The sequence below is a fragment of the Microcaecilia unicolor genome, chromosome 6, assembly GCF_901765095.1.
Source record: "Microcaecilia unicolor chromosome 6, aMicUni1.1, whole genome shotgun sequence".
Classification (NCBI taxonomy): Eukaryota; Metazoa; Chordata; class Amphibia; order Gymnophiona; family Siphonopidae; genus Microcaecilia; species Microcaecilia unicolor.
In genome coordinates this window covers 238,487,924-238,515,553 of record NC_044036.1, presented here as the reverse complement: position 1 = coordinate 238,515,553, position 27,630 = coordinate 238,487,924, and the positions used below count along the sequence as shown (strand labels likewise).

General features: G+C 46.5%; 1 protein-coding gene across 1 annotated transcript in view; it reads right to left on the bottom strand.

Moving 5' to 3' along the window:
• Window positions 1-26,513, bottom strand: part of LOC115472055 (exonuclease mut-7 homolog) — a 167,478-nt gene extending 140,965 nt beyond the window's left edge. The window contains exon 1 of the mRNA XM_030206098.1: window positions 26,424-26,513. Coding sequence (XP_030061958.1) covers window positions 26,424-26,475 — 52 coding nt within the window. The 5' untranslated portion in view covers window positions 26,476-26,513. The remainder of the gene's footprint in view (window positions 1-26,423) is intronic.
• Between the last annotated feature and the right edge of the window lie 1,117 nt (window positions 26,514-27,630).

Sequence of the window (27,630 nt, the reverse complement as noted above, 5' to 3'; positions counted from 1 at the left end):
AATTCCCACCAAATTCATCATTGAATTAATTCGCATTACTTTATCTAGAAATTATTTCACATGGAACCAGAGATTCTATTTTCAGAAAACAGGAGTCTCTATGGGAGCTGCTTGTTCTCCCACCATTGCTAATCTTTTCATGGAATATTTTGAGAATCGGTGGATTTACACTTCTGAATTATTTGTCCATGCCATATGTTGGTTTCGCTATATAGATGATATTTTTATGGCTTGGAGAGGGACATTGGAACAGTTGAATTCATTTGTACAAGAATTAAACACATGTCACGACACGATCAGATTTGAAGTTAAACACAGTGTTTCATCGATTGCTTTTCTGGATGTGGATGTACATTTAGAACAACACCATGTGAACACCTCTGTACATATTAAACCCACTGACAGAAATACAACTTTACAATATAACAGTATGCATCCGTATCATTGCAGGACCAACATTCCTTTTGCACAATTTCTTCGATATAGAAGAATTTGTTCTTCTCGAGAGGGTTATGCACAACAAGCCACCCAATTACAATCTAAGTTAATAGATCGAGGCTATCCTAAACAATTGGTGGCCAAAGCCAAGAAAAGAGCTGGATATAATCATAGAGATTGGTTGTTACACCCTCCACCAAAAACTCAGGAGGCAGAAGAAACATTGACATTTGTTACACGTTTTAATGTTCATTCAAATAAAATGGTCAAAATTGTCAAACGCCATCTATCTTTGTTACAAGTCCACCCTTGTTTTCAAGATTTACGCGTGATTTTTGCCTTCCAACGCAACAGTAATTTTAATGATGTGTTATGTCCTGCGGATGTTTGGAATCGGGACACCGTTGGACGAAGAGACGAAGGTGGTCACAGTCCATGTGGACATTGTTCTGTGTGCAATATTATGATACAGTCTCGCACTTTTACGGATCCTCATTCAAAGAAAATGTATATGCTACATGCTAATACAAATTGTGCTTCATCGCATGTTATATACGTTATTACATGCCCGTGTGGTTTATGCTATGTGGGACAAACTTCACGGAATTTAAGAACACGGTTAATAGAACACCGACATTGCATACATACGGGTAAAATTCATGAGCCCATGGTCACACATTGCTTGAGATATCAACATCAATTTTCGGCTTTAAAATGCATCGTATTAGAACAAATAAAAATAACAGAAAGGAAGGGAGACATCAGACGAATTTTAAGACAAAGAGAACAACGTTGGATATTTAATCTACAGACTGTCATTCCCAAAGGTTTAAATGTGGCGATTGAGTGGAAAGCGTTTCTTTGAATAGTGCTCCGTCTGATTGGATGAAAATGAGATGACGTCAGACGCTGAGTATTTAAACTTTCCACGGGTTTAGAGAAGCTGTCCGCCATTTTCTGTTCCAGTGAGATTGGAGACGGAGATATTTTACAGGCTTGGGATTGTGTACATTGTGAAAGATTCCCCTGAAGCAGCTACTATATCTAGCGAAACAGGGCTTCCCTGTCGGGACCTTTCGAATGTCAAAAGAACATATTGAATACGGCTGGACTTTCTAAGCATTCATATATTGAGATAAGTACTCTTGCCAAGCTCGAATGTATTTGAAAACAGTGTCTCTTATGCATCTGTTTGTTGGGACTAGAAATGCATGAGTAATTAAGTGGAGTTTTTTTTGAGACCCATGACTGATAAGGCCTCCTCATTATACAAAAGGCTTGTCCTTTAAGAACGAGGATCAGCCGAGTGACCTGAGGTCTCTTTTTTTCTCCACTTTTTTGTTTCTTCTTTGTTGTTTTATTAAAAGTGTCCCTCAAACACGTTGCATAACTGGTAGAAGAGTGACAGTATTATTGATTTTAATTACCCCCATACAGACTGGGTTAATGTAACCAGAAGCATAGCTAGGTGGGGCTCAGGGGGAGCGGTCTCTCCCCTAAATCGATTTTTTTAAAAACCAGCACCTATGCAGCCTGCCCTCCTGCTTTCCTGCCGCCCAGCCAGTGCTTAAAACTCATTTTACCTGACTCAACGGCAGTGAAAGAAGCAGAGGACAGCCGGCTCGTCTTCAGATTTCTCCTTTCCTCTCAGCTGAGCTGTGGTCCCGCCCTCATTTCCTGTTTACACAAGGGCGGGACGCTGAGAAGGAAGGAGAAATCTGAAGACGAGCCAGCTGTCCTCTGCTTCTTTCACTGCCGTTCAGTCAGGTAAAATGAGTTTTAAGAAGTAGGGCAGGGGACAGGGGCGAGGGGAGAAATCGCTGAACATGGATGCAGGGGGCAGGGAAGAGGGGAGAAATCACTGAACATGGATGCAGGGGAGGGCAGGGAAGAGGGGAGAAATCACTGAACATGGATGCAGGGGGCAGGGAAGAGGGGTGAAATCGCTGAACATGGATTCAGGGGAGGGGGCAGTGAAGAGGGGAGAAATTGCTGAACATGGATGCAAGGGAGGGGGCAGGGAAGAGGGGAGAACTCGCTGAACATGGATGCAGGGGGCAGGGAAGAGGGGACAAATCACAGAACATGGATGCAGGGAAGAGGGGAGAAATCGCTGAACATGGATGCAGGGGAGGGGGCAGTGAAGAGGGGAGAACTCGCTGAACATGGATGCAGGGGGCAGGAAAGAGGGGAGAACTCGCTGAACATGGATGCAGGGGGCAGGGAAGAGGGGAGAAATCACTGAACATGGATGCAGGGGAGGGCAGAAATCACTGAACATGGATGCAGGGGGCAGGGAAGAGGGGATAAATAGCTGAACATGGATGCAGGGGGCAGGGAAGAGGGGAGAACTCGCTGAACATGGATGCAGGGGAGGGGGCAGTGAAGAGGGGAGAAATCGCTGAACATGGATGCAGGGGGCAGGGAAGAGGGGAGAACTCGCTGAACATGGATGCAGGGGAGGGGGCAGTGAAGAGGGGAGAAATCGCTGAACATGGATGCAGGGGGCAGGGAAGAGGGGAGAAATCACTGAACATGGATGCAGGCGAGGGCAGGGAAGAGGGGAGAAATTGATGAACATGGATGCAGGGGGCAGGGAAGAGGGGAGAAATCACTGAACATGGATGCAGGGGAGGGCAGGGAAGAGGGGAGAAATCACTGAACATGGATGCAGGGGAGGGCAGGGAAGAGGCGAGAAATCGATGAACATGGATGCAGGGGAGGGCAGAAATCGCTGAACATGGATGCAGGGGGCAGGGAAGGGGAGAACTTGCTGAACATGGATGCAGGGGAGGGGGCAGTGAAGAGGGGAGAAATCGCTGAACATGGATGCAGGGGGCAGGGAAGAGGGGAGAACTCACTGAACATGGATGCAGGGGAGGGCAGTGAAGAGGGGAGAAATCGCTGAACATGGATGCAGGGGGCAGGGAAGAGGGGTGAAATCGTTGAACATGGATGCAGGGGGCAGGGAAGAGGGGTGAAATAGCTGAACATGGATGCAGGGGAGGGGGCAGTGAAGAGGGAGAAATCGCTGAACATGGATGCAGGGGGCAGGGAAGAGGGGAGAAATCACTGAACATGGATGCAGGGGAGGGCAGTGAAGAGGGGAGAAATCGCTGAACATGGATGCAGGGGGCAGGGAAGAGGGGAGAAATCACTGAACATGGATGCAGGGGAGGGCAGTGAAGAGGGGAGAAATCGCTGAACATGGATGCAGGGGGCAGGGAAGAGGGGTGAAATCGCTGAACATGGATGCAGGGGGCAGGGAAGAGGGGAGAAATCACTGAACATGGATGCAGGGGAGGGCAGTGAAGAGGGGAGAAATCGCTGAACATGGATGCAGGGGGCAGGGAAGAGGGGAGAAATCACTGAACATGGATGCAGGGGAGGGCAGTGAAGAGGGGAGAAATCGCTGAACATGGATGCAGGGGACAGGGAAGAGGGGTGAAATCGCTGAACATGGATGCAGGGGGCAGGGAAGAGGGGTGAAATAGCTGAACATGGATGCACGGGATGTCAGGGAAGAGGGGAGAATTCGCTGAACATGGATGCAGGGGGCAGGGAAGAGGGGAGAAATCACTAAACATGGATGCAGGGGACAGGGAAGAGGGGAGAAATCACTGAACATGGATGCAGGTGCAGGGAAGAGGGGAGAAATCGCTGAACATGGATGCAGGGGAGGGCAGTGAAGAGGGGAGAAATCGGTGAACATGGATGCAGGGGGCAGGGAAGAGGGGAGAAATCGCTGAACATGGATGCAGGGGAGGGCAGTGAAGAGGGGAGGAATTGCTGAACGTGGATGCAGGGGGCAGTGAAGATGGGAGAAATTGCTGAACATGGATGCAGGGGAGGGAGCAGTGAAGAGGAGAGAAATTGCTGAACATGGATGCAGGGGACAGGGAAGAGGGGAGAAATCACTGAACATGGATGCAGGGGAGGGCAGTGAAGAGGGGAGAAATTGGTGAACATGGATGCCGGGGGCAGTGAAGAGGGGAGAAATTGCTGAACATGGATGCAGGGGAGGGAGCAGTGAAGAGGAGAGAAATTGCTGAACATGGATGCAGGGGACAGGGAAGAGGGGAGAAATCACTGAACATGGATGCAGGGGGCAGGGAAGAGGGGAGAAATCGCTGAACATGGATGCAGGGGGCAGGGAAGAGGGGTGAAATAGCTGAACATGGATGCAGGGGAGGGAAGGGAAGAGGGGATAAATTGCTGAACATGGATGCAGGGGAGGGGGCAGGGAAGAGGGGAGAAATCAGTGAACATGGATGCAGGGGAGGGCAGTGAAGAGGGGAGAAATCGCTGAACATGGATGCAGGGGGCAGGGAAGAGGGGTGAAATCGTTGAACATGGATGCAGGGGGCAGGGAAGAGGGGTGAAATAGCTGAACATGGATGCAGGGGAGGGGGCAGTGAAGAGGGAGAAATCGCTGAACATGGATGCAGGGGGCAGGGAAGAGGGGAGAAATCACTGAACATGGATGCAGGGGAGGGCAGTGAAGAGGGGAGAAATTGTTGGAATAATGTATTGTATTTTACATGCATTGCCTGTCACCAATTTTTTCTCTGTGATTACTCTGTGACCTCTGATGTGAATTACTTAGAGAGGTCACACCCATGCAACTTCCTGTGGGGGTGGCACAGCACATGGTGCTCATGATCTCTCCTAAGCTGAGAGGATCTATGGTGGTGTGAGCATCCATTACCATCTAAGCACATGGAAAGAGCTGATAAGCCAAATGAATAGTATTATGTATATATAAGCCTGTCTGAATATAATCTAACTACAAACTGTGAGTAAACAGATGTTTTGTTACTTCAACTTTAAAGTGACTCAGCAGTGAATTATTCTGGGGTGTATGAGAGAGATGAAGAAAAGAAATTAACATTTCTAAAGCTGAAGCTGTGTGTATAAAATCTGCTAATTATTTACTACAAATAATCCAACAAAAGGGTTATGGGCCCAGGGGCCAGGAATTGAAAAAGAAGAGAAATATTACCAGGCAGTAAAAAAGCCACATTTTTCTCTTAAGTTTTAAAAGAAAGATTCAGTCTGTCTCTCTCTCCCCCCACACAGCAGACAGAAGGCTAAGAAAATGGCTGAGGGAGGAAATTTACCATTTTTCCACTCTCTCAAGGTGCCTAAATTAACTGAATTTAATTATCAGCAGTGGGAACTAAGATTCAGATGTCTCCTTCAAGCAAAGAAATTAAATATATGCTTAGACCAAAACAGAACAGCTGAAAATATGGCTGAATGGGACAATGCAAACTATTATGTGAAGTGCATGTTTTAGGAAGCTCTCTCAGAGAAACAAGCCATATTAGTGGAGGGAAAAGATACACCAAAGGACATCTTATATAAACTGAGAACTATGTATGCAACTACATATGCAAAACAGCAACCAATTTGGTTAGCAGAGTTAAATGAGACCAAATTAAGGGATAAAAGTAAGTGTAATGATCACATTATGCATCTTATGTCTTCATTTCAAAAGTTAGAACTTTCTGGAATTCCCATGTGTGATGCATTGAAAAGAGCATTTCTTTTTACCTCACTATCAAAGAAGTTTGATGTTTTTAGGTCTGTGAATGAAGCCATTGAAGGGCAATCTTTTGAACAGGCAGCATCAAAACTGAGGCAGGAATGCATAATTAATGATTCTGAGGAGAAGTGTTCTCAAAGCAAGTCAGAGAGAAATGAAACAAATTTCTTGGCAAAGAATAGAGGAAGGCGGAGCTATGGGAAAACTCCACCCAAGGGCAAGCTGATTTGCTACTCATGTGGAAATGAGGGACATGTATCTAAATGGTGTAAGGAAACACAAAACACCCCCTCTAGCTCACCTAAGCCAATGGAACAAAAGAATTCTCCAACCAGGAAATGTATGAAGGACAATAATAAAAATAAGAGCTTTCTAATGGTAGAAAAATCTTTGACTATGGTAAATAATAATTCAAATGAAAGTACTTGGATTTTGGATTCGGGGAGCACATGCCATTTAACCAATTCTAAGGATTTCTTTCAGGAAATGTGTCCAGAAGAAGGTATTCTTAAAACTGCAAACGCAGGGACTGCTAAGATCCAAGCAAAAGGCATTGGATTCTTAAAATGCAAAGTGTCTAATGAAGTTAAAGAAATTCCTGTAAGTGATGTCTTGTATATTCCCCAAGCAGTTTGCAATATGCTTAGTGTATCTACATTAGATAAGAAGGGATTTGTGATTCATTTTGAAAACAGTAAGTGCACAATCTCTAAAAATGATGAAGTGTATGCTGAAGCTTTTATGCATAATGATGTTTATAAACTGAGCATTTCAGGTGAAGCCTCACATATGGCGCAAGTAAGGAAGAATGATGGTAAATGTAGTCTGGAAATCTGGCATCGCCGCCTGGGACATCGTGATTTTAAGGTGATCCAGGATCTTCACAGTGGGCAACTAGCCACAGGCATTCAGATAAGTGCAGATACTGGTAAAATGGAGAAATGCATAGACTGTGTTACTCAAAAAGGTGTGAGACCCTCATTTCCTGCATACACAGGAAATAGGAGTAATAAAGTACTGGACTTAATACACAGTGACTTATGTGGACCGTTTAATATCCCATCATTGGGAAATAACAGATTTGTGCTAATATTCTTGGATGATTTCTCTAGATACTGTGTGGCCTATTTGCTGAAAGAAAAAAGTCAAGTCACAGACATGCTGAAGAAATACGTAGCCATGGTGAGCAATAAATTTGAAAGAAAACCAAAGGTTCTTCAGACCGACAATGGTGGTGAGTTCACTTCACAAAGCATGCGCACATTTCTAGAACAAGAAGGCATTCAGCATATCACAACAGTAGCTTATACACCAGAGCAAAATTCTGTTGCAGAGAGAAAATTTAGGTCACTTGTGGAAATGACCAGGTGTATGCTGTCAGATAGCAATCTCCCTAAAAGACTATGGGGGGAAGCCATTCTCACAGCAGTGTACCTACAAAACAGAATGCCAACTAAAGGCGCTGAGCGCACACCACATGAGACATGGCATGGTAGGAAGCCAAACCTGTCACACATAAGAACATTTGGAAGTACAGCATATGCTCATGTACCAAAGCAAAGAAGGCATAAGCTGGATTCCACAACAGAAAGGGGCATTTTAGTTGGCTATGCTCCAGGACACAAAGGATATAGAATTTTGAATCTGAAAACTGGCATTGTTGGCATAAGACATGTTACATATTTTGATGAAAACAAAAGGGTTGATAAAGGCTGGATTATCCCAGATGAGCCTTATCATCCAGAATATGAAACTAGAACCATAATAGACATGCCAGTGTATATAAATGCCATACCAAGGCAGATGTCTGAAAGCAACTCATCTGTATCTAACGAGGAACAGGCAGAGGAAGCAGACACAGAAAGGATCATCGCAGGAGACAGTACAGTTGGAGAAGGGGAATCAATTGGAGAAGGACTCTCAGATTTAGAGGATGCGGAAAGGTCGGACCAACCTGTTGTCAGACGCTCATCCAGGGAAAACAAAGGTGTTCCACCCCCAAGACTGTCTTACCTAACAAAGTCAGCAGAAGCTCAAGAGCCCTTAACATGGGATGAGATTGAGAAAATGCCAGCAGAAGAAGCTGCTGAATGGCATAAAGCAGCACAAGAAGAAATTGATGCATTGAATAAAAATAATACTTGGATTCTTACAAAATTACCTCCTGGCAAGAAAGCTATAGGATGCAAATGGGTATTCAAGTTAAAAAGGAATGCACAAGGAAAAGTGGAAAGGTATAAAGCCAGATTAGTCGCAAAGGGATATCTTCAAAAATATGGAGAAGATTTTGATGAAGTGTTTGCACCTGTAGTGAAACACACGACAATTAGAACACTTCTGAGCATTGCAGTCTCAAAAGGCATGCAAGTCAACCACATTGATGTGAAAACAGCATTTCTTCATGGAGATATAACTGAAGACTTGTACATGGAACAGCCAACAGGTTTCATAAATACAAAACAAAGACAGCTAGTGTGTAAATTAAACAAAGGTCTTTATGGATTAAAGCAAAGTGCAAAATGTTGGAATGACAAATTGCATGAAATATTGACAAATTTAGGATTTAAGCAAGGTGAAGCAGATAAATGCTTGTACACTAGGTGCAGAAATGGACAATATGCATACATTTTAGCTTTTGTTGATGATCTGCTCATTGCAAGCGAAAGTGAGCAAGAGTACAAGGACATTGTAAAATATTTAAACCTGAATGTTGAGATAAAAGAACTTGGTAATGTGTCATACTATCTTGGTATAGAAATTGAGAAACAAAATGATGGTTCTTATCTTCTAAGCCAGAAGCAGAAAATAAATGAGCTTATTGAAAGTTTAGGTATGCAAGATGCCCAAGTTGTAAGCACTCCCATGATCACTGATTTTCTGAAGGATGAAACAGTAAGAGAACCTTTACCAGATAACATCCAATATAGATCAGCCATAGGTAAGCTTTTATATCTGACTACCACATACAGGGCTGATATAGCAAATGCAGTAGGAATTTTGAGCAGAAGGGTCAGCTCACCTACCAAATCAGATTGGACTGCAGTTAAAAGGATGGTAAGGTATTTAAGAGGTACCATTGATTGTAAATTAAAGATTTCAGCCAATAGTAATCCAAAACTAATATGTTACTGTGATTCAGATTGGGCAGGGGATCATTCTGATTATAAATCCACAAGTGGATATGTGTTTATGTATGGAAATGTGCAAATTTCTTGGGCCAGTCATAAACAAAGTATTGTGAGTCTGTCTTCTACAGAAGCTGAATATGTGGCCGTATCAGAAGCATGCAGAGAACTGATGTGGATTGAAAAACTTTTGCTGGATTTTGGAATAGCTGAACAGAGACCAATCCAGTTAATGGAAGATAATCAGAGCTGCATCCGACTGTCACAGAATGACAAGGTTCAGTCACGCACCAAGCACATCGCAACGAAATACCACAACGTGCGAGAGCTGGCGAAAGAAGGGGTCATCAGTCTACACTATTGTCACACCAGTGAGATGACAGCTGACATCATGACCAAACCGTTACCCAGAGAACGTTTTGAGAATCTGCGTATAAAGCTTGGACTTTGTGTGAATTAATAATTGCATGACAGTTATGCATGAGAAGGGGTTTGTTGGAATAATGTATTGTATTTTACATGCATTGCCTGTCACCAATTTTTTCTCTGTGATTACTCTGTGACCTCTGATGTGAATTACTTAGAGAGGTCACACCCATGCAACTTCCTGTGGGGGTTAGGCACAGCACATGGTGCTCATGATCTCTCCTAAGCTGAGAGGATCTATGGTGGTGTGAGCATCCATTACCATCTAAGCACATGGAAAGAGCTGATAATCCAAATGAATGGTATTATGTATATATAAGCCTGTCTGAATATAATCTAACTACAAACTGTGAGTAAACAGATGTTTTGTTACTTCAACTTTAAAGTGACTCAGCAGTGAATTATTCTGGGGTGTATGAGAGAGATGAAGAAAAGAAATTAACATTTCTAAAGCTGAAGCTGTGTGTATAAAATCTGCTAATTATTTACTACAAATAATCCAACAGAAATCGCTGAACATGGATGCAGGGGGCAGGGAAGAGGGGAGAAATCACTGAACATGGATGCAGGGGAGGGCAGTGAAGAGGGGAGAAATCGCTGAACATGGATGCAGGGGGCGGGGAAGAGGGGTGAAATCATTGAACATGGATGCAGGGGGCAGGGAAGAGGGGAGAAATCGCTGAACATGGATGCAGGGGGCAGGGAAGAGGGGAGAAATCACTGAACATGGATGCAGGGGAGGGCAGTGAAGAGGGGAGAAATCGCTGAACATGGATGCAGGGGACAGGGAAGAGGGGTGAAATCGCTGAACATGGATGCAGGGGGCAGGGAAGAGGGGTGAAATAGCTGAACATGGATGCACGGGATGTCATGGAAGAGGGGAGAATTCGCTGAACATGGATGCAGAGGAGGGAAGGGAAGAGGGAGAAATTGCTGAACATGGATGCAGGGGGCAGGGAAGAGGGGAGAAATCACTAAACATGGATGCAGGGGACAGGGAAGAGGGGAGAAATCACTGAACATGGATGCAGGGGCAGGGAAGAGGGGAGAAATCGCTGAACATGGATGCAGGGGAGGGCAGTGAAGAGGGGAGAAATCGGTGAACATGGATGCAGGGGAGGGCAGTGAAGAGGGGAGAAATTGCTGAACATGGATGCAGGGGAGGGAGCAGTGAAGAGGAGAGAAATTGCTGAACATGGATGCAGGGGACAGGGAAGAGGGGAGAAATCACTGAACATGGATGCAGGGGAGGGCAGTGAAGAGGGGAGAAATTGGTGAACATGGATGCAGGGGGCAGTGAAGAGGGGAGAAATTGCTGAACATGGATGCAGGGGAGGGAGCAGTGAAGAGGAGAGAAATTGCTGAACATGGATGCAGGGGACAGGGAAGAGGGGAGAAATCACTGAACATGGATGCAGGGGCAGGGAAGAGGGGAGAAATCGCTGAACATGGATGCAGGGGGCAGGGAAGAGGGGTGAAATAGCTGAACATGGATGCAGGGGAGGGAAGGGAAGAGGGGAGAAATTGCTGAACATGGATGCAGGGGAGGGCAGTGAAGAGGGGAGAAATCGCTGAACATGGATGCAGGGGACAGGGAAGAGGGGTGAAATCGCTGAACATGGATGCAGGGGGCAGGGAAGAGGGGTGAAATAGCTGAACATGGATGCACGGGATGTCAGGGAAGAGGGGAGAATTCGCTGAACATGGATGCAGGGGAGGGAAGGGAAGAGGGAGAAATTGCTGAACATGGATGCAGGGGGCAGGGAAGAGGGGAGAAATCACTAAACATGGATGCAGGGGACAGGGAAGAGGGGAGAAATCACTGAACATGGATGCAGGGGCAGGGAAGAGGGGAGAAATCGCTGAACATGGATGCAGGGGAGGGCAGTGAAGAGGGGAGAAATCGGTGAACATGGATGCAGGGGGCAGGGAAGAGGGGAGAAATCGCTGAACATGGATGCAGGGGAGGGCAGTGAAGAGGGGAGAAATTGCTGAACGTGGATGCAGGGGGCAGTGAAGATGGGAGAAATTGCTGAACATGGATGCAGGGGAGGGAGCAGTGAAGAGGAGAGAAATTGCTGAACATGGATGCAGGGGACAGGGAAGAGGGGAGAAATCACTGAACATGGATGCAGGGGAGGGCAGTGAAGAGGGGAGAAATTGGTGAACATGGATGCCGGGGGCAGTGAAGAGGGGAGAAATTGCTGAACATGGATGCAGGGGAGGGAGCAGTGAAGAGGAGAGAAATTGCTGAACATGGATGCAGGGGACAGGGAAGAGGGGAGAAATCACTGAACATGGATGCAGGGGACAGGGAAGAGGGGAGAAATCGCTGAACATGGATGCAGGGGGCAGGGAAGAGGGGTGAAATAGCTGAACATGGATGCAGGGGAGGGAAGGGAAGAGGGGATAAATTGCTGAACATGGATGCAGGGGAGGGGGCAGGGAAGAGGGGAGAAATCAGTGAACATGGATGCAGGGGAGGGCAGTGAAGAGGGGAGAAATCGCTGAACATGGATGCAGGGGGCAGGGAAGAGGGGTGAAATCGTTGAACATGGATGCAGGGGGCAGGGAAGAGGGGTGAAATAGCTGAACATGGATGCAGGGGAGGGGGCAGTGAAGAGGGAGAAATCGCTGAACATGGATGCAGGGGGCAGGGAAGAGGGGAGAAATCACTGAACATGGATGCAGGGGAGGGCAGTGAAGAGGGGAGAAATCGCTGAACATGGATGCAGGGGGCGGGGAAGAGGGGTGAAATCATTGAACATGGATGCAGGGGGCAGGGAAGAGGGGAGAAATCGCTGAACATGGATGCAGGGGGCAGGGAAGAGGGGAGAAATCACTGAACATGGATGCAGGGGAGGGCAGTGAAGAGGGGAGAAATCGCTGAACATGGATGCAGGGGACAGGGAAGAGGGGTGAAATCGCTGAACATGGATGCAGGGGGCAGGGAAGAGGGGTGAAATAGCTGAACATGGATGCACGGGATGTCAGGGAAGAGGGGAGAATTCGCTGAACATGGATGCAGGGGAGGGAAGGGAAGAGGGAGAAATTGCTGAACATGGATGCAGGGGGCAGGGAAGAGGGGAGAAATCACTAAACATGGATGCAGGGGACAGGGAAGAGGGGAGAAATCACTGAACATGGATGCAGGGGCAGGGAAGAGGGGAGAAATCGCTGAACATGGATGCAGGGGAGGGCAGTGAAGAGGGGAGAAATCGGTGAACATGGATGCAGGGGAGGGCAGTGAAGAGGGGAGAAATTGCTGAACATGGATGCAGGGGGCAGTGAAGATGGGAGAAATTGCTGAACATGGATGCAGGGGAGGGAGCAGTGAAGAGGAGAGAAATTACTGAACATGGATGCAGGGGACAGGGAAGAGGGGAGAAATCACTGAACATGGATGCAGGGGAGGGCAGTGAAGAGGGGAGAAATTGGTGAACATGGATGCAGGGGGCAGTGAAGAGGGGAGAAATTGCTGAACATGGATGCAGGGGAGGGAGCAGTGAAGAGGAGAGAAATTGCTGAACATGGATGCAGGGGACAGGGAAGAGGGGGGAAATCACTGAACATGGATGCAGGGGGCAGGGAAGAGGGGAGAAATCGCTGAACATGGATGCAGGGGGCAGGGAAGAGGGGTGAAATAGCTGAACATGGATGCAGGGGAGGGAAGGGAAGAGGGGATAAATTGCTGAACATGGTTGCAGGGGAGGGGGCAGGGAAGAGGGGAGAAATCAGTGAACATGGATGCAGGGGAGGGCAGTGAAGAGGGGAGAAATTGGTGAACATGGATGCAGGGGGCAGTGAAGAGGGGAGAAATTGCTGAACATGGATACAGGGGAGGGAGCCGTGAAGAGGAGAGAAATTGCTGAACATGGATGCAGGGGACAGGGAAGAGGGGAGAAATCACTGAACATGGATGCAGGGGAGGGCAGTGAAGAGGGGAGAAATTGGTGAACATGGATGCAGGGGGCAGTGAAGAGGGGAGAAATTGCTGAACATGGATGCAGGGGAGGGAGCAGTGAAGAGGAGAGAAATTGCTGAACATGGATGCAGGGGACAGGGAAGAGGGGAGAAATCACTGAACATGGATGCAGGGGGCAGGGAAGAGGGGAGAAATCGCTGAACATGGATGCAGGGGGCAGGGAAGAGGGGTGAAATAGCTGAACATGGATGCAGGGGAGGGAAGGGAAGAGGGGAGAAATTGCTGAACATGGATGCAGGGGAGGGGGCAGGGAAGAGGGGAGAAATCGCTGAACATGGATGCAAGGGAGGGCAGGGAAGAGTTGCTGAACATGGATGCAGGGGAGGGCAGGGGAGAGAGGAGAGTTGCTGGACATGGATGGAGGGGAGGGCAGGGGAGAGATGAGAGTTGCTGTACACTTTATTTATTTATTTATTTATTTGTGGCATTTATACCCCGCTCAATAGCAGGTTCAGTGCAGCTTACAAAGTGTGGTACAACATATCACGGAGGTAATACAGGTTTGGGAACAATATATCAACGAGATGACATAATTACATAAAGTAGGTTCAGTGCGACTTACAAAGTATGGTACAAAGTATCGCATGGATGATACAAAGTGTCGTAGAGACGACATAATTACATAGAGTAAGACAATTGTAAGTGATGTGGGGAAGGGATTGGAGTGTGGGTAATACTAGTGGTGTGGAATTATGTGTGGAATTATGTTTGAGAAATTAGGCCAGGTCATTTGGGTAGGCTTGTTTGAAGAGGTAAGTTTTCAGCAGTTTTCGGAAGGGTAGGTGTTCAGTGGTTTTTCGGATGTGTCGAGGTATGGCGTTCCAAAGTTGGCTGCCTATGACAGAGAAGTTGGATGCATAGTAGGTTTTGTATTTGAGGCCTTTGCAGTTGGGAAGATGAAGATTGAGATATGTTCTAGTAGTTCTGGTCCAGTTCCTGGCTGGAAGATCGATCAGGTTGGACATGTAGCTTGGAGATTCGCCATTGAGGATCTTGTGGATCATTGTGTGGGCTTTGAAGTTTATACATTCCTTGATTGGGAGCCAGTGAAGTTTCTTACGAAGTGGTGTTGCGCTTTCGAATCGTGGTTTGCCAAAAATGAGTCTAGCTGCTGTGTTCTGTGCGGTTTGGAGTTTTTTCATGATTTGGGCTTGGCATCCGATGAAGATGCTGTTGCAGTAGTCGGCATGGGTGAGCACTGTGGATTGTACTAGATTGCGGAAAGTTTTCTGTGGGAGGTATGGTTTCACTCTTTTCAGTACCCACATCATGTTGAACATCTTCTTTGTCGTGGCTTTTGCATGAGTTTCTAAAGTAAGGTGTTTGTCTAATGTTACTCCTAGGATTTTTAGATTGTCAGATATTGGGATTGTAACGTCGGGGGTGATCAGTGTGGTTGGGAGCTGGGAGGCGTGTTGTGATGAAAGGATTAGGCATTGAGTTTTTTCTTTATTCAGTTTCATCTTGAAAGCGTTGACCCAGGATGTTAGAGTGTTCATGGCAGTGATTATTTTCTCCGAGATTTCTGTAAGAGTGGATTTGAAAGGGATAAATATTGTGACGTCATCTGCGTAGATGAAGGAATTTAGGCCATATTTGGATAGGGATTTGGCCAGAGGAATCATCATGAGGTTGAAGAGGGGAGGGCAGGAGAGATACTGCATATGGATGGAAGAGAGGAAAGACAGGAAGGAGATGCACATGGACGGAGGGGAGGGGAGAGAGGAGAAATTGCTGGATATGGATGGATGGAGGGGGCAGGGGAGAGAGGAGCATGGATGGACATGGATGGGAGGACAGGGCTCAGGGAGAGAGGAGAAATTGCTGGATATGGATGGATGGAGGAGGGCAGGGGAGAGAGGAGCATGGATGGACATGGATGGGAGAACAGGGCCCAGGGAGAGAGGAGAAATTGCTGAATATGGATGGATGGAGGGGAACAGGGGAAAGAGGAGCATCGATGGACATGGATGGAGGACAGGGCCCAGGGAGAGAGGAGAAATTGCTGGATATGGATTGATGCAGGGGGGCAGGGGAGAGAGGAGCATGGATGGACATGGATGGGAGGACAGGGCCCAGGGAGGGAGGAGAAATTGCTGGATATGAATGGATGGAGGGGGCAGCAGGGGAGAGAGGAGAGTTGCTGGATATGGATGGGGAGTTGCTGGACATGGGTGGATGGAGGGGAGGGCAGTGGAGAGAGGAGGGTTGCTGGACATGGGTGGATGGAGGGGAGGGCAAGGAGAGAATTGTTGAACATGGATGGAGGAGAGGGGAGAGAAGACAGAGGAAGGAGATGCACATGGATGGAGGGGAAGGGAGAAGAAATTCTGGACATGGATGGAGGGGAGGGAAGAGAGAGGAAGGAGAAGAGATGATGTTACGCTCTGCTACACTTCTCCAGGATGGGTTGGTTTCTGTTTCCTAACCTAGCAGCCGTCATCCAGGTTGGATCATGGACAGCAGCCATCTTGGCTAGCTCAGGAGGGGGCAGCCATCTTGGAGTAACGAGGTCAGGAAGGAAGTCCATATTTGGATGTAGGCACCTCTGCTGATGGGGGCAGCCATCTTGGAACAGCTGCTCATGGTTGAGCCTAATTCCTGCTCTATTTAAAGCCCTGTTTCCAGTCCTTCCATGCTTCGGCTTCTTTTCGCTTAGAGGTTGTGGTCTTCATCTGTTCCAGTGTTTTCCTGTGTTCCTGACCTTGGATTGTTTACTGACCACGCGTTGTGTTGCTGCCTGCCCAGACTTTCGGATTGCTCTCTGTTTTGCTGCTTCACTGACTCTTTGCTCCTGGACTGTGTCTGCCTGCCTGCCAGCCTGGTCAGCGGTTGTGCAACCCCGCCGGTTCCAGAAGTCCTGGTGGCCGCCTGCACCTGGGGGCTCAACTCCCAGGGAACGGTGGTCGCCCCCCAGGTGAAGCTAGGGGTTGTCTGGCTGCCTGATCGAGTGCGGTGCCACTTCATCTTCGCCGTGCTCAGTCGGGGCACAAGGGCTCACATTCACCAGGTCATAACAGTAAGCCGAAGCCATGAGCTCGCCAGACAGGTCTGAGCTGTCTCACCTGGCTCAGGTTCTCCACCAGCAGCAGGAGCAGCTAACCCGCCTGTCCAGTACCTTGCAGGAGGTCTGCAGTCAGCTACCAGGGCTCCAGCGGCAAGCGGCCTCGGTTCCTCCAGTCCCGAGAGTGGAGACTTCTGCCGCACGTCTGCGACTTCCAGAGCCGCCTCGCTTTGACGGTACTCCCGCAGCTTGCCGGGGGTTCCTGAACCAGTGTCAGATCCTGTTTGAGCTGCAACAGGAGGCTTTCCCATCTGACAAAATAAAGGTGACCTACATCATCTCCCTGCTTTCCGGTGCCGCGCTGGCTTGGGCGTCCCCGCTATGGGAACAGCAGAGTCCGGTTCTGGCAAACCTGGAGGAGTTCTTGCGGCAGTTCCAGATGGTATTCGACGTTCCTGGCCGACCTTCTTCTGCCTCTGGGGAGCTGCTGCGGATCCAGCAGGGCTCCGGGTTGGTCGGGGCGTATGCTGTCCGGTTCTGTACCTTGGCTGCAGAACTCAGGTGGAACCAGGAGGCCTTATCGGCCATTTTTTGGCAGGGGCTGGACGGCCAGATAAAAGATGAATTGGCCAGCCGAGAGATTCCCGCTACTTTGGATGCCCTTATTGCACTCTGCACTAGAATTGATATCCGGTTCCAGGAGCGAGCCTAGGAGAGGGTCATGCAGCCGGCAGTGCAGGGATCCAGAGGCCTTCCCCGTCGCCCCGAGACGCCCCGGTCCTTCGAAGAGGGTTCGGAAGGAACCAAGGAGGAACCCATGGTATTGGGGCGGCATCGCCTGTCCAAGAAGGAAAGGGCCCATCGTCTCCAGAACCGATTATGCCTATACTGTGGGCAGGCCGGACACTTCACGGGCTCCTGTCCAAACAAGCCTGGGAGATCGGGAAACGCTCTGGCCCGAGCCCTATGAAGGGGGTGGCTCTGGGCCGGCTGTCTGCCCTTCCGGACAACTTGCTCTCTATTCTCATACTGCTCCAAGGAGAGGGTTTCCAGGCTCATACTAGGGCCTTGCTAGATTCCGGGGCCGGAGGGAACTTCATCGATGCCGAATTCCTGTCACAGCTAGGTGGCTCCACGGTGCCCTGTCAACCGGAGCTCAGGGTCACCTCCATCCAGGGGGATAGTCTTCCTCGAAACATCACCCGGATCACCTCGCCCCTGGGTCTACAGGTGGGGGCGTTACATCAGGAGAAGATCCAGTTCCTGGTTCTTGCCCGAGCCATTCACCCGGTGATCCTTGGACTGCCTTGGCTCTGACTACACACTCCTGTTATCGACTGGGCCACCGGGGAGATCGGGAAATGGGGTTCCCGATGTGTTGAGCACTGTCTCCAGCAGGTCAAGCCACCTTTGCCGCTCTGCTCAGCTAAGCTGCAGACCCCACAGGAAGGTCCAGGAACAGTTACGACGAGCCGTGGTCAAGTCCAAGGAGACCTATGACCGTAGAAGACAAGCGGCTCCCACATTCCTGCCGGGAGAAAAGGTTTGGTTGAGCACCTGATACCTGAACCTGCGGCTCCCATCTCTGAAGTTTGCTCCCCGGTTCATTGGACCTTTTGCTGTACGATCCAGGATAGGAGCAGTGACTTACCGACTACACTTACCCGGTCAACTCCGGGTGCACAATGCTTTTCATGTGTCCCTCCTGAAACCTTTCCGCAGGTCAAAGTGGCATCCTGAACCCAAGAAGGTGGTCGTGCCTGAGAGTGATCCAGATCCAGAGTATGAGGTGGATCGCATCCTGGATTCCAGGCGTCGTGGAAGGAAGTTGTACTATCTCCTCGCCTGGAAGCATTTTGGACCAGAGGATAACTCCTGGGAGCCGGCGGACAATGTGCATGCTCCAGATCTGATCCGGGAGTTCCACGCTCATCATCCTGCTAAGCCCAGACCGAACCGGTGAGGGGGAGATCTTTCCGGAGGGGGTACTGTTACGCTCTGCTACACTTCTCCAGGATTGGTTGGTTTCTGTTTCCTAACCTAGCAGCCATCATCCAGGTTGGATCATGGACAGCAGCCATCTTGGCTAGCTCAGGAAGGGGCAGCCATCTTGGATTAATGAGGTCAGGAAGGAAGCCCATATTTGGATGTAGGCACCTCTGCTGATGGGGGCAGCCATCTTGGAACAGCTGCTCATGGTTGAGCCTAATTCCTGCTCTATTTAAAGCCCTGTTTCCAGTCCTTCCATGCTTCGGCTTCTTTTCGCTTAGAGGTTGTAGTCTTCATCTGTTCCAGTGTTTTCCTGTGTTCCTGACCTTGGATTGTTTACTGACCACGCGTTGTGTTGCTGCCTGCCCAGACTTTCGGATTGCTCTCTGTTTTGCTGCTTCACTGACTCTTTGCTCCTGGACTGTGTCTGCCTGCCTGCCAGCCTGGTCAGCGGTTGTGCAACCCCGCCAGTTCCAGAAGTCCTGGTGGCCGCCTGCACCTGGGGGCTCAACTCCCAGGGAACGGTGGTCGCTCCCCAGGTGAAGCTAGGGGTTGTCTGGCTGCCTGATCAAGTGTGGTGCCACTTCATCTTCGCCGTGCTCAGTCGGGGCACAAGGGCTCACATTCACCAGGTCATAACAGATGAGGGGAAAGGAAGAGAGGAGAAAAACTGCACATGGATGGAGAAAATAGGCAGAAGTTGGATCCACTGGACAGTCAAGTCTGCGGAGGAGCCAGCTTTTACTTATGGATATAGAGCAAGAAATGAAGAAGAAAGGAGGAAAGTAAAGAAATAAATGGAAAGGAAGCCTTGGAAACAGAGTTAAGAGGGCAGATAGCAGCAGAATCAGATACTGGGCCAGCATGATCAGAAAAACACTTATGAAGTGGGTGAAAGATGGGAGAAGAACTTAGGAGACTGGGTAAGGGAGAGATAGAGGGTGGAATGGGAGTGCTGGAAAGGGAATGAGAGGGAGATGGTCAAAGCTAGTAGGTAGATGAATACTAAGGACTAAAGAGTGAGAGAAAAGTGTGTGTGGGGGGGGGGGGGGGGGGAACATAAAATGAAAGATCAGTGCCAGACAGATGCAGATAAGGACAGGAAGAAGACAAGAGAAGAGCAAAGAAATGGAAAAGCCAACCTGGAAAAGAATTTAGGAGAAGACTGACACATGAAAAGTGGAAAAGAGACTGGGACCAGCCCAACTAGAAAAATAGAATGCTCAGACAACAAAGGTAGAAAACAAAACATTCTTTTTATTTAATGCTTTTTAAGGACTAAGATGTGCCTGCTTTATGAAATGTACATTTTTTTCGTATTGTTGTATTTTGCAGAGTACAGGAGACAATACATTTCTGTTTCTCTTTTACCAGTATTTGCACTGCTCACAGAGTCTGGCTTTCTTGAAGAGATCTATATTTCAGTTTTTGTGGGCATGTTTTTTGTGGTTCCCTATTTTGTATCACATGAGGGTCTGTTTGTGTTCTGCATATGTGACTGAGGTGACTGATTCTGCTAGCATGTAGTGTTTTGTGTAGGAATGTGTAACAGTCCAGCTTGTTCCATTTTCCAGTAGCAGGTATATTGTTGCTCTAGGGTCCAGGGTATTTTCATAGGTGAGTTAGGGCTCTTGTGTGTTAAGTTTTCTGTATAGATTTTGAGTGTCTTTTTGTAGGGTTTTGTGTTATTTCATAAAGTGTCTGGCCCTATTGTTTTTGATATGCTGGCTTCATATTCAGCATTTTAGTCTGGTGCATGTGTGTGTTTTTTTAAATGGCTTTAACAAATATGTATGAGATGTACATATGCAAATGAATATGCAAATGTGCCAAGCCACACCCTTTGCCCCCAAAAATGAAACAGTCAAACTATGCCCATGTCTGGCACCTATTTTACAAAGTCTGCTCCCCCAGACGTCAAAACTAAGCTACGCTTCTGAATGTAACATCAGGGCACGCTAGGGAGGTAAACTTCCTTATGAAATCAAGGACAGCTTTATGGAGCAGCTGGTACAGGAGCCGACGAGAGAAGGAAAAATTCTAGACTTACTCATTTGTGGAGCGCATGATCTGGTGCGGGAGGTTGCGGTCTGGGGGCTGCTTGGCAACAGTGATCATAATATGATCGGCTTTGAAATTTGCTTTCAAAGAGGTAAACATAGGAAGTCAAATATGTTAGCATTTAACTTTAAAAAAGGAAGGTATGATAAAATGAGACGAACGGTAAAATAAAACTTAGAGGAGCGACTGAGAGGGTAAGAAACCTACAACAGGCGTGGATGCTGTTCAAAACCACTGTCCTGGAGGTCCAGGCCAAACATATTCCACGTATCAGAAAAGGAGGATGGAAGACAAAACGACAGCCGGCATGGTTAAAAAGTGAGGTAAAGGGCGCTATTGGGGGGATCAGCACACGAGGTAAGGGAGCTGTGTACCTGGGAACATTTTATGAAGTTCAATGCAGTGCCCCCTAGGGTGCCCGATTGCTGTCCTGGCGTGTCAGGGGGACCAGTCTGCTAAAAATGCTGGCTCCTCCCACGTCCAAATCGCTTGACTTTGGACGTTTTAGACTTGGATGTCTTTGTTTTGAAAATGGCCGAAAATCAAAGCCATCCAAATCGCAAAACGTCCAAATCCAAGGACATCCATGGTATTTTCAAACACAAAAGATGGACGTCCATCTTTTTCAAAAATGGCCTTCTCCCCACCTCGGAATTTGTATGTCTTTGTAAAACGTCCAAATTCCGACTTAGACATTTCTTTCAAAAATGCCCCTCCAAATATGACACCGAAATTTCGGTGCAGATCTAATATGTGCTTGAAAACAAACTGGTTAACAAGCCATTAAGTATCAATTAATTGACCTTAACAATCAATTACTGAAGTTAATTGGCACTGTGGTTTTGTGTGTGCATCTGCCTGCGTGCTATTCTTTAACACCGGGTGCCTAAATCATGTAGCATGCAACTCAAAAGGAGGCATGGCCAGGGGAGGGGCATGCTGAAAAGTTGTGCACGGTCTTACAGAATAGCACCATTTACGCTCCAAAATGCTATATTTGGTACTGGTATTTACCCCATATTTCAGCTGGCTTAAATACCAGAACTCATCTTTTGGCTGGGTTTCGGCTCCATGAACTATTCTATAAAAGGTGCTCAACCATGAGTGCCCTTTATGGAATAGCGCATAGTGCTGATTTTTTTTTCCGGTGCTTATTTTTGATCACCATTTATAGAATCCCCCCCCCCCCCCTATGTGTTTAGTCCTGGGGCGGTCCATGTGCAGAGACGGAGAGGAGCTGGCAGTTATACAGGTATCTGCCATTTTCAGTGCCAGTGCCTGTATAAGACCAAATTCTATAAACAGTGCCAAAAAATCGGTGCCAGAAAAATAATATGCTAAGCATTATTCTATAAATGGTGCTGTTAGACACCATTTATGGAATACGCATAATGCCTAACTTTAGACATGAAGATTTACACCAAGTAAACCCTGATGTAAATCCTTGCATCTAAATTTGATGTGGATCTCCCTTATTCTATAACAGCATGCATAGATTCTAGAAATGCCCCTGATCTGCTCATGACCCTCCCATGTCCATGCCCCCTTTTTGGAGCCACATGTAAATTTCAGTTAAGGCCATTAGTGCAAATAATTGATTATCAGCAATAGCAACCAACTAGCGACACAAATTGGCTCATTAATCAAGTACACTGTGAGTGCAAATTGGGTGCATGCCTAAATTTGCACATGCAATTTTAAACGCCATTTATAGAATTTTGGGGCTAGCTAAGTAGGCAGATAGGACTGCACAGAAGGCAGTCTTTGCCCGCTTTGCTATATGGGTGCCAGCACTGAATATCAGCTGGTACCCACATAACTTCTGGGTCTGTGGCTGACCCGGATATGCAATGCTGGTAGATTCACATATAGGTCGCCCCCTCGACTTTTGATTTTTAAAAAGATTAAAAAAATGTTTAAGCATATACAACAGTCAGTAAGGTAATTGATATAATGGCAGAGCTGTACAGGCCAAAAATGTTTTTGTTTAATTTCCCATGTTGTTTATGGGAATTTTCAGTTAGGTTTCAGAAGGCAATGTGAGTTGTGTGCATTATGGTGCAGACAGTGCTCAATGTGGCTCAATAATGTATTGAATTCTTCAACAAGATTCCACATTAGGAGTCACCGACCAGGAAAAGGATTTAGGTGTCATCGCTGACGATATGTTGAAACCCTCTGCTCAGTGTGCAGAAGCGGCTAAGAAAGCAAATATAATGCTAGGTATTATTAGGAAAGGAAGGGAAAATAAAAATGAGGATGTTATAATGCCTTTGTTTCACTCCATGGTGCGACCGCACCTTGAATACTGTGTGCAATTCTGGTCACCACATCTCAAAAACAATATAGTGGAATTAGAAAAGGTACAGAAAACGGCGATGAAAATGAGGAAAGGCTGAAGCAGCTAGGGCTCTTCAGCTTGGAGAAAAGATGGTTGAGGGAGAAATGATAGAGGTATATAAAATAATGAGTGGAGTGGAATGGGTAGACATGAATCACTTGTTTACTCTTTCCAAAAATACTAGAACTGGGGGGGAGGGCATGCAATGAAGCTTCAAAGTAGTAAATTTAAATAAATTGGAGAAAATAGTTCTTCACTCATCTTCTAATTAAACTCTGGAATTCTTTGCCAGAGAATGTGGTAAAAGCAGTTAGCTTAGCAGGGTTTAAAAAAGGTTTGGATAGCTTCCTAAAAGAAAAGTCCATAAGCCATTATTAAAATGGACTTGGGAAAATCTATCTAAGCAATAGATTTTCCCATTTCTAGGGTAAGTAGAATAAAATGTACTGTACTGTTTTGGCATCTTGCCAGGTACTTGTGATCTGGATTGGCCACTGTTGGAAGCAGGATACTGGGCTTGATGGACCTTAGGTCTGTCCCAGTATGGCAACACTTATGTTCTTATGTAACAGTGCACATGCTAGCAATCAATAGTGTTACTCCTGCCGGCATTGTACGCCAAAACTATTTTCAAAATTGTGTGCACAAAATTTGCAAATTCTGCAAGTTTGTCGTTATGTTACTTTGGCTGTATCTCTTGATCTATCTGTGGTATTTGACTTGGTTGATCATGCTCTGCTGTTGGCTCGGCTATAGTCTTTTGGAACTTCAAATGCTCTATTGAATTGGTTCAAATCTTTTTTTGTCAGATTGTTCTTTTCACGTACGTTTGTATCAACACTCATTTTCAAAAAGATCGCTGATGTGTGGAATACTGCAATGTTCCATTCTCTCTCCTCTTTTATTTAACATCTTTCTCAGTCCTTTAGCTACACTTATTCAAAGTTACAACATTCCCTTTCATATCTACGCAGATGACATTTTATTACTTTACCAAACTGATCTTTAATCTCTCAACATGTCCTTTCTTCAATGCTGTTTAAAAGCCATTGCCTAATGGCTTTTTGCCCATAAACTGGTTTTGAATAGAGAAAAAATGGTAGCATGTTGGCTGACGGGTCATGTGCCACCACCTTCTATGCCTCTTTCTCTACTAGGAACGGTGATTACCCCTGTCTCCAGTTTCCGCTATTTGGGTGTTATTTTAGATTCTCAACTATCCTTTGAACCTCAAAATCCTTCAGTATGTAAGACAGGATTTTTTCTTCTGCAACAATTACGTACAGTACATTCCTTCTTTACTCACAATGCTTTTCAAATACTGATCTTAGCTCTTTTTGTGACCAGACTTGACTATTGTAATTGTGCTTATCAAGGGATTCCAAACTTCGTACTTAATTTGTCTTCAGTCTCTTCAAAATATGGCCATTCGTCTCTTTTGTCATCTTTCAAGGTCAGATCACGTAACGGCATCCTTGAAGGATAATCAGCTTCCAGTTCGATTCTGCATCTGGTTTAAAATCTTACTATTTGTGTTTCAGGCTGTCCAGTTTGACGATTCCCAATTCTCTTGTGCAAGCCTTGAGGTCTCTGAATGACCATCACCTGGTGTTGCCAGGCCCTCAGATAGCCCAAATGGAGAGCACTCACCAACATGCTTTCTTTGTTGCCCCTTCGCTGTGGAATTCTATGCCTCTGTTTTTGTGTAGTGAGATCTTCTTGAAAAGTTTAAATCACTATTGAAAACCTGGCTTTTTGAACAAGCTTACTCAACTGTAAACTCCTGAGTACTGGAGTGACCAACTTGGAACTCAGGTATCCTGGAAGTATATATCCTGAATGTTCACTGCTTTTATTATGATTGGTATGTATTCTTTCCTATCAAATATTGTAATTCTCTCTTTTCTTCTAATTTTCTGTTTTAGAATTGTGAACAGCTTTGCCCCCGCTTGTCAGTTAAAGTGATATAGAAAGTATGTAATACATAAATAAATAAAATTGAAACAATATTACAGCCCCCCTCCCTGTACACAGATACCATCCATATTTTTCCCAGCACCCATAGCATCCACCTTTTCTCCAGCCCCCACTGTACCCACACATAGCATCCACCTTTTTTCCAGCCCTTCCTCCCTGCACCCACACATCATCCATATTTTTCCAGTCCCCACTCACACACCATTCATTGTTTTTTCCAGCCCCCTCCACATCCACACACTATCCATAGCTTTTTTCTAGCCCCCTGCACCCCCACACCATCCATAGTTTTTTTCCAGACCGCCTACACCCACACACATCCATAGATTTTTCCCAGCCTCCCTGCATCCACACACATCCATAGATTTTTTCCAGCCCCCCCCCCCACCCCTTGCACTCACCTACCATCCATAGGGCCCTATTTACTAAGCAGTGCTAAGGACGCACTAGCATTTTTCGTGCGTGCTAATGGTCAGTACATGCTAAATGCTAAACTCACCTATAGAAACATATAGGTGACTCTAGCATTTAGCGCGCACTAATTTTAGTGCATGCTAAAAACACTAGCACACCTTAGTAAACAGGGCCCATAGTTTTTTTCCAACCCTCTCCCCCGCACCAACACACCATCCAGTTTTTTCACAGCTTCCGCCCACACCAAGGAGCTAGGAGTTGCATCGGAAGTACCTCTTCGGGGAAGGAAAGAACCTGACTCTGTCCTGCCCGCTACCCCTGTTCTGGGCTGGTACCGCTGCTGCTTCTTTTTTTTTTTTTTGTTACATTTGTACCCCGCGCTTTCCCACTCATGGCAGGCTCCATGCGGCTTACATGGGGCAATGGAGGGTTAAGTGGCTTGCCCAGACTCAGAGTCACAAGGAGCTGCCTGTGCCTGAAGTGGGAATCAAACTCAGTTCCTCAGTTCCCCAGGACCAAAGTCCACCACCCTAACCACCAGGCCACTCTTCCACTCTTGCAAGTGGCCACCAAGACTTCCTGCACCGCTCAAAGTCTCAATGTCCATTTTGAAGAAGCAGAGCACCGGCCACAGAGCGGCAGCAGCAGGCAGAAAAGAGTGGGATTCTAGTCCACTAGACCACCAGGGAATGTTCAGGTAGGCCTGGAGAAGGCCAGACAGACAACCAGCCTTCACTCCTTCTTCCTTCACTGTGGCATTACTGGGAGCTATAGGGGCTCGATTGTACTCAAAAAGGCTGAATTCTATACAGCTGGGGAATTCTGTGCAAATTTTGCAGTGCGCAGTCGTGCAGAATTCCGGCAGGAGTATAGCGAGCAATACTGAGTCGCAATGTGCACTATTGATCACACAGAAAAAAAAACATTTCATGTTAAAAATGCTACAGAATGAAACAGGAAAAGTTGACATTTGGATTTCGCATGTCATTTCAAATGAACGCATATTCCTAATAATGATGTGAAGTGTTCTGGCAACTGTAATAGGCACAGGTCAGGACTGCATATGCAGCACATATTTTGTTATTTACTGGCCAAGCTCCTGAGTAATGGCTTACCTGGAATGCCCTGTTCTCTCAGGAATCCACACTGCTGCATTAGTATCTTCATTTTCTCTTTGGAGATTTTCAAGTACTTGTTACAGTTGCATGCCTGGGAAGACAACAAGCCAAATGGTAAAATCAAGAGGGAATTACCAAGTTTGGGAAAATGAAACTCCTCTCCCCAAAATTGCACTTGGCACTGGGTCTGTGAATGCAGATATTACTGTTAAGAATTTTCTCACAGATCTGCAGTGAACCAACAAAGCTGTCTGACATCCTCTGTATTTCTGCCAGGGCAGGACTGAGGTGCACTGGCAGAACTGGGGGCTGGGGAAGAATTCAGTGCTGGACTAGCACAGGATACAATGTAGAACAGGACTGAGGTGGACTGAAGAACTGAGGAGGATATCAAGGTGAGAGCAGCAGGGGTGCTGTGGGACAGGGCCGAGGTGCACTGATAGGGTTCACATTCCAATGAAATCTTTTTTTGATATTAAAGTTGGTGGGCATATATAAATGTTATTTATTTACATTGGGGTATAGACCCTCCTGGACTGCAATGATTTTGCAGATTGGAAGGGAGAGTATAGCAAAGTAGAAAGCAGCATTTTAGATGAACGTTTATGTTTAACATATTTACCGGTAGGCAAGTAGGGTGGGGGTGGAGGATAGGAAGTTCTTTAAATGTTATCACGCTAAGCATTGACTTGTTTTTCTGTCATAATTTCTTGTTGCTTAGAGACTGTTTAAACTATTTGTCATGCTTTAAAACTGGAACTGGTTTGTGATAATGCTTGGTGTGTAACTGAAAATAATAAATAAACTTTAAAAAAGCAACAATTTAGGATGGGGAGATGGTGTACAGAATTTTCTTAATATGTTAGGGGAGATAGACAGTGGCTGCCAGCTTTTCTTCAGTTCTATCCATGATTACTATACTTTCTCGTCCCTTTGAACACTAAAGTGTATCTAATTTGCTCAGGTGAATGAAACAATCCGGCTCCCTACTAATTACAAGAAGGTGGCACCAGATTTAAGGTAATTTCTTAGCTGTTCTCTTTTATTTTTGTGTCTCTGGGTTTATCTGTTCACATCCCTCAGATTAATTTTAGCTCCATGAACAGAATTTAGAGTGAGTCTATAGGGAGTCTTATCTGTCAGGTTTGTTTTATTGTGTAATTAATGTTCACTTGCGAGTTTGCTTAATTAAGATGTCCACTGA